At 46.6% G+C, this 11,380-nt stretch overlaps 1 protein-coding gene across 1 annotated transcript; it reads right to left on the reverse strand.

Annotated features, from left to right (window-relative positions):
- Window positions 1–4,059: 4,059 nt before the first annotated feature.
- IP6K2 (inositol hexakisphosphate kinase 2) lies at window positions 4,060–11,311 on the reverse strand. Its single transcript, XM_010186842.1, has 5 exons — window positions 11,010–11,311; window positions 8,674–8,896; window positions 7,705–7,880; window positions 6,262–6,437; window positions 4,060–4,844 (listed from the first exon to the last, which is right to left on the reverse strand). Exons 1-5 carry the CDS (start codon window positions 11,209–11,211, stop codon window positions 4,347–4,349), a joined length of 1,275 nt encoding a protein of 424 aa, XP_010185144.1. The 5' UTR covers window positions 11,212–11,311; the 3' UTR covers window positions 4,060–4,346.
- Window positions 11,312–11,380: the final 69 nt, after the last annotated feature.

The raw sequence follows: 11,380 nt of genomic DNA on the forward strand, positions 1-11,380 counted from the left end.
TGCTCTGGGGATGGACCCATGCGTGGGATGGACGGACAGATACCCACCCCCAGCCCTGCTATGGCATCACTGTAGACATGGCTTAAAACCAGTTTTACTAGGGCCCAGTTACACAAACTTGAACCTACTGCCATCAAAAAAAAGGGAAGGCCCAGCTGCACGGTCACACATGGCACTTGCCACCCCCAAAGCAGTGGTGCCACAGAGCCGCAAGGGCACGGGGTGCCTCTGCCCCACGCACTGGGTGTCACCATGTCCCCACCAAGGCTCAGGGCTGTGGGACATGCCCTGTACCTTGCTAGGGCTCAAGCTCTTTGCAGCCCCGGGGCAATGGGATAGTGGGACACACTGCTCTCCCTTGGGCAGGGTCTCAGCAATGGTGTGCCACTGCCTTGCGGGGATGTCACTGCTCAACCACAAGGAAGTATTTTACTCTTGCTCCACAAAAGCCATTTGTGTGTCCCTCCCTGCTGGCAGGACCCAGCTTGGGGGGAAAAGTCCAGCAGCTACTCAAGAGGCAGCAGCACAGGATGGGGACAGCGTGGGGTGTCCTCTCCTTTAGGGGGACCATGGGCTGCCCCCTCCCTCTTCTTGCTCCTGCCCTCCTCAGCCTCAATACCAGGGGAGCCAGCTGCCAAAACCTTCTGGAGGAGCACACGAGGAGCATGGGGGCAGCGGTGCTGGCAGGTCCATGGACCCCTGCCCTGGTCCCCAGCACCTTGCCATCAAAGCAGAGCTCAATTCCCTGGAGAAGCCAGCACCAGCCACAGGAATGCGTTTCATCTCTGTCCAGCTGACCCGTGGCAATTCCCACAGCTGCCCCAGTTTTGGGCTGGAAGCGACCTATTTACAGAAGGCGAGTTTCGTGTGAGCCCCGGGCCGGTGCAGCACGGCACAGGGAAGGCTGCAGAGAAACAGGGCTGTGAGCACCTGGGCCCAGCCAGGCTGGACCACGCACTGCCACTCACCCTGACACGTCCCCAGCACAGGGTCAGGCCCAGCACCCTGGGTGATGTCCTTGCTGGGGCCGGGCTGGCAGGAAAAGGTGGGTCCTATCCAAGCATCAGGAAGCGGCGGACAGGGAGGAGACCAGACACGGGGGAGCCACGAGGAACAAGGACGTGCGCTCAGCATCATCCTCCAGTGAGCTGGGGCTGCGGTGACCGCAGAGCAGGGTGTCCCTGCCAAGGACGGGGCAGCCACGCTCAGGGCCCGCACAGCAAGGGCAGGATTTGTTCCCAAAGGGAAAGCGCGTTCTGCAGAGGCAGAAGCGCTGGTTGCCATGGCACGCACACCCCAGAGCTTGCTGGTTTTCTCCCCAGCTCCTGCTGCTGCCACCCAGGCTGCTTCACCACTGTCCTGCTGCCATCGCCGGTGAGGAGGGACATCTGTAGAGCATCTGTCCGCACGGTCAGCCCGGTGCCGCCTGCCAGCAGTAGCCTTGTGCTGGTGGAGGAAAACGAGGAACAGAAAGCCCTGAAGTCTCTTCCCCAGCCCTGCTGCTGCTCTCCCATTATCCAGTCACTGTCCTTCACCATGCCCCGAGGTGGGCAACTCCCGGGCCCCCCAGCGACCACACTCCCCCCAGATCTATAACCTGCTCTTCCCAGTCCTGCTCTCCACGGAGCCCAGGCCCTGGGGAGAGGGGCTGGCGTCTGCAGGCAGGGGCCATGGGAGCCCGGCTCCCACCCCAGCCGTCCCAGGCTGGCAGTTATGCAATGGCCTTTCCACAAACACAAGGAATTGCTCGGAGCGATTTGTGCAGAACAGCATGGAAGGAAAACAAACCTGCTCTTGAACTTTGCAAGATAATGTGTCGTTCAGAGCGCCTTGCCATCTGGGTCACCTCCTCTTTAACCCTTCGAGACACAGCCTGGGCCAGGACGCCTGCAGTTCAGATCAACAAGCAGGTGAGGGATATTTTTTCCTCCTCCCATTTTCCTCTTGCAGCTTTTAAAGCAAAGAATAAGAAATGTTCTCTCTGTCCCTGCTCCTCCCCTCCCACTGCTGCAGCCCAGGAAGCTCCCAGCCACCTTGCTGTCGCTTTGCGGTGCCAGCACAGCCCTTGCTAATCCTCAGACAACATTGGCAGACGGATTTCAGCAGCACAGGACAGGGCCTGCAGGGGTGAGGTTTGTCCCCCGTTCCTAAAACAGCACCAATTCCGCCTGGGGTTTTATGATGATACACACAGCCTCCAGTGCTCCAGACCCGAGGAGCACAAGACCCCAGCTTGCAGCGCTGCCGGGAGGGGAGCTCCCTGCCTGCAGACAGCAAAACAAAGAGACCTTGTTGAGGAGGCTGCTTGCATCAGAGCAAATGCGATTGTTCTCATCGGATTGTATGAATTCCCTCCAGAGTTCCTACGTAACACAAGTACATTAGAGGACTTTATCCCTGCTAATTTCAGACTACAAAGTCAAACGGCGTATCAGATGAATCTGCACAGGCAGGCTTATTCATATGCAGCTCCAGTGCCAGGCGAGGCAGGCCCTGCCAAGAGGCTCTTCATGAGCTCATTAGCAGAGGGCACCGCATCCCGAGTGGGAGAACCGAAAAGGAAACATCACGTTGCAGCTGCAGCCCCTCTGGTTCCCGGCACTCTGACTCACACCTACGGCACACCTCGGGGACAGCAGGCGGGAGGTGTCCCCGATGGCTGCCCAAAGCATTTTGCAATTCAAGGTGCCAAGAATAAACACCCCCTTTCCCTAAGGCTTTTTACAGCCAGTGCCAGGAGCAGCTCAGGGGGCCTCCAGCCACCACCACCAGACTCGTGAAGCAGCAACACTTGGCAAGTTAGGGATGGACAGAGCTACCTGACAGGGGAATTACCCAGGTACAGACACGACATGGTGAGGTGACTGCAAGATGTACAGATACCGGTTTAACACTGACATCTGTTTGTGCCTGAGCACTATGGAACAAACCAACCAGCAGCCACAAACTAATGTGAGAGCAAAGGTAAAAAACCTCTGCAAAAAGTACAAAAGAGCACAGGGCACCCATCGGAGAGACTTTGATCAGGGGAATTTGATAGCAACAGCTGGGGAATATGAAACTAAAACAGCAACTAGAGCTGCAAGGCTACAGCCAACTGAAGAGGGTGACCTTCCACCAGCGGATCTGCAGCCTTCCTGTTGTGTCCCACCTCTCCTCCTAGGCACACCTGCAGGAAGCCGAAGGATGGGTCAGGGAGATGATCCCAGCATCACCCACCTCCCCAGACTCATTTCTACGTAAACTTGCAGCTCTATCCTGGGCAATCCTAACCAGCGGTGACATTTCCACACTCAACTCAGCACTTCCACACCCACTTTTCCTTTGTGCTACCACAATGACTTACAAGCTTCACAAGGGGGAGAAGTCATTTATGTAAAATTAGTTAGATAAATAAATATTTCTCTCTTAAGAGAGCCACCAGTGGTTTGGCCTTATTCTGTTTATCAGTTATTCACTGTCTTCTCACTTTCTGACACTTCCTTCCCATCCATTTGTCCCAAGTAAGATTTTAAGCTGCTTAGGATACCTTTCAGGCTCTGCAACTCTCCCCTAGTCCCTGCCATTGCAGCTAATCCTGCAGTTTTGTGCACGTTTAGACTCAGCTTACATTAAAAAACGTCAACAGCTCTCTAGAAATGGGTTACACTGCATGAGATCTAGTTTACAAGATCCTGAAACAGGAAGTGGGTTGTTGGAGATAAGAGACAAGTTCTCATTTATCGAAGTCACATAATTCTGGTTGTCACGTAATTCAGACGGCCCCCATCCAACCTTCTTCTGCCGTCTGGTCCCTCTGAATTGTCTTTTCCCCTGTCTGTGCAGGCCCTGTTGTCTCAGCCCCTCCTCGAAGGGCAGCTGCTCCAACCCTGGCCAGCTTGGTGGCTCTGGACTTGCTCATCACTCTTGACAGGAGGCCCATGGTGGACATGCTACTCCGTGTGCCATCTCACCAGCCAGGTGAGCCTTGCCATTTACACACTGCTCTTGCGTGACACCACCAGAAGGATCTCTGAGCTTCGTCTCTTCCTCAGTCACCAGCAACAACAGAAGTGTCACTTACAATGAACAAAAAGAATTTTATTGGAACGTAGACACACAGGGATAACAGAGGTATCTGAGTAATCAAATATGGAATGTTTAAGAAAGTTAAAATAAATAAGGATACCAAGTTTTGCCAGTGCTAGGTCCAGCACCAATATAAGTAAATGCCCTCTGAACAAGTCTGACTCTGACAGGACCATCCCAGCAGAGCCTGTAAAGATTCCTACCACCAGAAAGTGGCCAATAATTTTGGAATACAAAGAGTCACAATAGTGCTTTCTACTGCTGTGCATTCACACTGTTTATTCGCTACTTTCGTCTCTTATTTCTTTAATAATATCTATTAAATTCTGAAGTCCAAAAACGTAACCCGTGTCTTGGCCCTCATGCACCACACTATCTTCTCCATAGTACTTGCAGGTTGTGTGGGCAAAGTCTATCATACGGACATCCACAGTACTAGCAGTCGGTTTGTAGGCGTATGCTCCTGCTGACTCGTCTGAAGATTCCTCTGACAGGTCCTCTAAGTCCTCTGGGTCCGAGTCGACAGCAACTTCCTGCCTTTCCTTTCCATCATAAATGATCAGCAAGGAGCTCGAATAGAAGCGGTAAGACTCCTGTTTCTCTAGGACAGACTTGAGTTCAGTCAGCTTTTTAATAACAGAGTCAAAGAGTTCCCTGCGCAGGTATTTGCCGTTATGAAAGAACTGGTAAAGTGCTTCTTTAAACCCTTGGACTGAGAGTTTTCTTCCGTGGTATTTATTCATGAACATGAGCTGGCCAGTGCCTGCCTGGTAGACCTGCACATACAAACACAAGACAAAAAGAAAAGGAATAGTTAAAATTGGTGGTAATGCTGATGCAAAGCCTTGAAGGGAAAAAAGAGACACATGCTACAGAAAGCTTTTACAAGATGACTTACTACTCTCCTAAAACGGCTCTTGCACAGTTACAGAAACTGCTAACAACAACAGATCCAGCAGTGTCTGCGGAACTTGAAGCCACAGAGAAAATGGAAAATTCCTTCAGTTTAGATTTGAACTTTTCCACCAGGAATGTAAGACTGAGAAGTTTAAGTGAGATTAGGAAAGCTGTGGCCAAGATCTCCAAAGTCGAGCTACAACTTGAACCGTTCAGCTCATTACCTGCCTCTGCTGACAGGCGTTCCAGCCGATTCCCAGAATGCTGAGCTCTACGGGACAGCAAACACTCCTATACAGAACGAAGGTGTGCCCCCTGACCCTCTGCACTTGAAGTCAGAGGTGCTCCTGCAGGAAGATCCCTTCCTATGGAGGAGTACTCTATACACACACGCACAGCTTGATAGTGCCTAAACACTAAACACGTGAGTCAGGTAAGGATTGCAGGTGCCCATGAAGTTCCTCCTTGTTTTCCAGCACAGGTCTACACTGGAAGGTGAACAATGAGCAGGCCCCGCTCAGACTGCGGCACGCTGTGGTTAGAAACGCAGCTCCCACACTTCCATTTCTGGCTCGTGCTTTTCTCCGAAGTTAGAGAACAGTGAGCTGAACACCAAACATGCCAACAATCATGCTGTGGAACAAGTCCTAGCAAACACTGCTGGTATTCCTGGAATCTACTGGATGGGAGAAGAGGGGCTTCAGAAAAGCCTCAAATACAAACAAGTTGTTTCCCATTTGTCACTCCAGGAATACAGAGCCAAGTAAACACTCAGGTGAAAGTCCATGCAACCCTATCTCCTTATTTGACCACGAGTCTTATCACATTTACCAAGCCACTTCTTGTCCGCATTTTGCAGTAAGTCTACTTTAGGCAGCAACAAATCTGTGGCTTTTCAAGCTTACAAGACAGAACTGATTGCTTCTTAATATTCTGCCAAATTTCCAGATGCTCATCCAAAACGCATGTACTGGCAGACTCTGCTTCCAACTGTTTCCTACGCTACCCTGAAATGTTAATCGAATCAGTAATTTTACTACAGTTCTGAATTGCTGCTATTGTGCAGGAGACTGTTCATGTGCTCAGACACACTCACTGATGCAGACTGTGCTGCAGATTGCTCCCACAGACGCTGCCATCTTCAACTAGTGATACCCAAAGGCCTCATTCCTCCTACTGGAAAACGATGCATGGCATCTCAAGGACAGCAACACATGGAACGACCACATAAGCCAAAAACCCCATGAACAGAAAAGGGTGCAGTCTGTTGCCCTACACAATTAGTTTTCCTCTCACCTGCATGCCACAAACTCGGACTCCAATTACAGCTGATGTACTCTGCTGACACTTCCGGATCTGATTTGCCTTCTTCTCTTCTGATGCATCATCTCCATGCTGTCGGGTTCCCATCTTAAGGTCCAACACACACGGTACTTCGTATCGAGATGTTAGGTTTTCCAGCAAAATGAATTCTGATTAGTTAAGGAACAATCCTCACAATCAGGAATACAGTTTTTAAAACTACCACTACAGATTTTACAGTGCTACAGTCTTAACTTTAAGCATACCCAAAACCAGCCCAGTACGCAGTAGCCTATCAAAAGTTACAGTTACCTTAACTTGGCATAAAGCAGACTGGATGTCTCGTTTCAGTTTCACTGGTCTTTCACACAAGACAGGTGAATTTCCACACTAAGTGGGAAAAAGGTAACCAGGGACATATAGACATACCATGTCAGCTGAGGCACTGACATGGAATTATGAAGTACCTCCTGCCTATCAACAGACCTTTTTTTGTGGGAAATGAAGATTTGTGTGCTTCAGTTACCATTCAAATATAGTGAAGCATTTTCACACTGCCTCTGAAAGACAGATGTTAAAAAGCACTTCAGAACATCTATTTACACTTCTACTTAGGTAATTTAATAATCACATACATTAAGAAGGTGAAGGATATCCACCATAAATGCTTTCTGTTGTTCTGAACAGTTTATTCATCAGAAGTTCTAGTAATCTATTCACTGGAACTCTGCACACATTAGGAGTTTGTGTACCTAAGTATTCAGATATTAATATTTTTGCAGGATTTATCTGTTGCAGCCAAGCCTGCATACAGCACAGCACAGAATGCACAGGGTGGAGATGTTTGCCAGATGGTTCCAGAACACAAAACCAGTGTAACCTTCAGCTTTCATGGATTCAGTCTCTGGTTTTGTGTTTCTCCTGCTCCAGCCCTACATAACAATTTATATCCAGACTACTAGAGACTGTGACTACTAGGGACTGAGACTACTAGAAGATAACTCCAGGCACTGTAATATCCTCTGTATTTAAGCAGCTGCTGAAAAGGGCACGATGACTCTAGTTTTTAAGATCACCAATACCAAAACAGTAACAAAAAGTGACAGAACTCTTCTTCCTTGAAAGCTTACATTAGGAAACTGTTTTTGTGGAAGATCCCAAACACAGTATGCTGTAAAACCTTTCCTCTAACGAATCCACAATTTGTAGATTTGAATTAAGTTATCCAAGTTTCCTACCCCAGCTCCTTTATTACACGCTGGAAAATCCACGTTCTGGAAAGCGTCAGCAATTCCTTCAAAGTTACCAAATACATCACGGCTTCAGAGCATGTCTCTGGATAAAGCCTGTGCTATACTTTCTATCTGGCATGTTCAAGAAATAAAGAGCAGAGCCCTACTCATTCCACTGTTCCGAGGTATTTGCAGGAAAGGATACTGTATTGATTCCGGTGTTTTGCATTTTCCTTCATTTGCTGTAACTGCTGCTGGTGACATTTCATGCTCCAAGGATTATGGTGTTTGAACTGTGAACTGACGTTTCCTTTTTTCTCTACAGTATAATATAAGACTTCAGATTTCTTCAGCCACTCAAATTCTTCCTCCAATTTGTGACTAGAAGACAAAACAAAGCAGCAAATTAGAGGTCAAGTGGAAAAATAAACACTTTAAAGGGGCTCTCAGTGGATTTAACTTTACAATGTATTTTGCTCACCTTCACTAACAGCTAGCAAAAGCTTGATTTTGCTCTCTGGACAACTGGACAAGCTCCCCATCAGTAATATTCCAAACTAGATAAAGCTACTTCCATATTAATAGAAATCAGCATATAGCTAAATATGTAATTCCACTTATATATTCTTCACCTGTGTGAATTACATCCATAGGAGTAATGCAAGCAGCAGCAATGTTTTAAATTTTATCCTTTGCTAAGGTCATTGTTTTTAGCACATCACAGCTCACTGTTTTCAGTGGGAACAATTAACAAATGAACAAGGGTAAAAATGTTACTAACGGGGATAAATGCAGGGTTCCTATGCCATGTACAGTAACACTGAAGTGTTTTGGTTAGTTTTGTTTTTATAAAACTATCGTGCTTTTGCAGGTGGTTTCTTTGGTTCAGTATTATTTTTTCCCCCAGAATCTTCAAAAATAATACTGGGAAACCTTTTTCAGTTGACCACAGGAGAAGGGCAAAAAACAACCCCTCATTCTCAACACTACTGGGCCAAGGACATACAGTGTCACTACTTGTGTGCACTGAAGAAGTCAGGAAAAATAAAAGGAAAAAAGAGAAAATACAAGAGTTCTGGAGAATCCCCTGGAATTCTGGGGATCAGATCCTAATTTGGCAGCAAGAAAATGTTGTGCTTCAATACTGAATTCCAGTTCACCCCTTCAAACTTACCTTTTCATTTTCTCCTCTTTCCTGTGCTGTCTGACCCACTCCTTAGATACCTTCTCATTTTCTAACAACATTGTCTTTTTGTTAGTCCAACGCAACAGCTTACTTTTGGGTTCACAGTCAGCATTATCTAAGTTTTCTAAGTTATCATGGTCCCCATTTAATGGATATGCTATTAGACACAAATTGCCATCTTCATCCTCTTCAAAGCTCACCGATACCACACCTGAAGAGAGAAAGGACACAGACAGTTAGGAATTGAAGTGACAAGCAAACATTTTCGAAGGCATGATTTTACACTAAGAATACAGCAACTTTTGGGTTTTGGTTTTTTTGTCTTACCCTGGTCCTTAGTTTCTATCTTGCCACAGGCCAAACCTCATTTGCCAACCTAGCAAATATCAGAAGATCTAGACAAAAATGACACCTCACAAAAGACAATTTATCATATTGACAAAACAGTGATACAAAAGGTTCTTTTCTCTCTCTTATGCATTAAGAATCAAATAATAACAGGAGACAATTTCAATTAATAAAAGTTTTTATTAATTTAAAAAACCTGACTGGTCTGACCCTAAGTGAGATGTAAAACATTTAACATCTTGCAGTGAAAAGTGACCTACACAAAAAAAAACCCACAACAAAAGCTTTAAGTTTTGCACAACAGCAAAGCAAAAAGCACTTATCCAAACAATATTTGGTTAATAGATCCCCAGGGGAAATACTTGCAAGTAGAGCAAAACAAGGAAAACGTCACATTACAATAGAAACTAGTCCAAAAGCTTCCACTTAAGAGTGACCACGTTTAATTACACATTTTCTTCTCCTTTTTGGAATATACTTTATTGATACTGGTTATGCAGCCATCTTGTGAAGTAACAAAAACGCAGTACAAAACAAATGTTTGCGGTAGAGAAACATGGTGAACCTTGAAGGCATTTTTTCTTCTCATCCTCCCCTCAAGAGTCTCTAGAGCACTGCATTGCATTTTAAGAGTCTTAGTGGAGCGCTGACAGAGATGCGCTCAGTGCTACATTAGCAAGTTTCCATGGTTAATGAAGAAGCCATAACAATGGTCTAAATTGGTTTTTAATTTTATTTTTCAGTCCTCTCTCTTTATTCTCATATCAATCATTCTGCACAGCTCTTGCAGCTCATCGCTCGGCCAGAGGGGAGAGGTGTCGGCGAGAGATTGGCACTTCTGAGCTGGGCAGGCGGCTCCAAAACCTACAGTAGCTGAGGCAGGGAGCGCAGGAGCTCTGAGTGACAGCACTGCTGCCACAAAGGAGAGGACAACAGGAAAAAAAGGATGGAGCCACCTAGCAAATGGCCTTTGGCTTTATCCTGGAAAAATTAACAGAGATGGACCAAGTAAGGCCCCTTACCCCTAAATCCCTCCCCACACTCCCCCAAAAGCCGTATACACTAGTACAATCGTTCTTTTACATTTTGAGAAGTACCATTCAAAGATCACATTTTCTTCCAGTCCAACAGAACTTATAGTTAGACATGTCAAAAAGTCTCTGTAAGCATGCAGGGAATATTAACTTTGAAACACCTCTGAAGTCTTCCGCCAGTTTCACAAACAGTATGCAAAACTTTGTCACCCTTATGGTTATTAAAATCAATGTGCTTTAAAAAGCAACTCCATTTTAAAAAGCGCTTCAGACATTATTTATTAATCAGCAGGCAGCAGCAGATGAAGAGAAAAAAGTGTTTCTGTTAACTAGCTCGATGCTTAGAACTGGAATTTCCACTCCTACATAACGTCTGACTCAGCCTCATCGCGGCTACCTGATCCTTGCCTACCTAAATGCCATGAATTTTCGTTTCCTTAATGGCAGAAACAACACTGCAAATATCCAAAGACACCTTACTGACATGTATTTAGTGTGGTCAAAATGAGAGTCAGAGGAGAAATCCAAAACCAAATGGACCACAACTAAGCTTACACAAAACACTGTTACCCAATCTTAGCAAATCCCTGTAAACAGTAAACAAGTGGTAAAAAAAAATTAGAAATACACAAAAAAAGCAGCAGAAGAATTACTGAAAACATTCACAAGCTGTTAGCCACTTACCTGCGCCTAAGGGAGATACATGGGCTGTCACCAGCAGAGCTGCTCTACTCTAATGCTGTTAGTCAGCCCAAACACCAACTTGGCAAGCATTTCCACCCTGCATCTCCACAGCCTGCCTCAGACAACATCAAAATACATGAAAAGAAAACCCTAAAATCTCTTCCACACAGAAGAGATTTCAGAGGTAACAGAGAGCACAGCACGCTTGTATTCACAGAAATAAAAAGCCCAACGCCATCCTAAGGTCTGGTAACTTACCCTCATATTGTGGAGTGAATTTACGCATTTCTGTTGGGAGAGTCTCATAGAACTGGTGTTCCCGCTGAATAAGGGGTTTACAGATCGTCTTGTCATTAAACCGGAGGACACAGGAGTGCCCTCCGACTTGGTGGACAAAAGGCTCGAGCAGGACCCCCTTGGAATAGTGCTCCACTTCCATAGCTCCAAATGCTGGGCTCATCCTTGTAGCACATTAGACAGAAGAAGGTGACAGCAGTGAAGGCAGTTCAGAGCCAGAAGCCTCCGAGCCCTGAAGGTGTTTATTCCGATTCAAAAGTCTGTTAAGACAAACACAAGAGAGCGCCGGGCCGTCAGTGTCCCTGCACGCTGAGGCCTGGGGAAGCAAAGCC

The sequence above is a fragment of the Mesitornis unicolor genome, unplaced genomic scaffold (assembly GCF_000695765.1).
Source record: "Mesitornis unicolor isolate BGI_N332 unplaced genomic scaffold, ASM69576v1 scaffold12926, whole genome shotgun sequence".
Taxonomy (NCBI): Eukaryota; Metazoa; Chordata; class Aves; order Mesitornithiformes; family Mesitornithidae; genus Mesitornis; species Mesitornis unicolor.

Excerpts from the sequence above, each read along its gene's own strand:
- IP6K2 (XM_010186842.1), bottom strand. The coding sequence starts at position 11,211 with ATGAGCCCAGCATTTGGAGCTATGGAAGTGGAGCACTATTCCAAGGGG. Across the intron at positions 6,438-7,704 it reads AAAACACCGGAATCAATACA|AATTCATTTTGCTGGAAAAC; the intron begins GTATCCTTTCCT and ends TTAACTAATCAG. Across the intron at positions 4,845-6,261 it reads TCCGAGTTTGTGGCATGCAG|GTCTACCAGGCAGGCACTGG; the intron begins GTGAGAGGAAAA and ends TTGTATGTGCAG.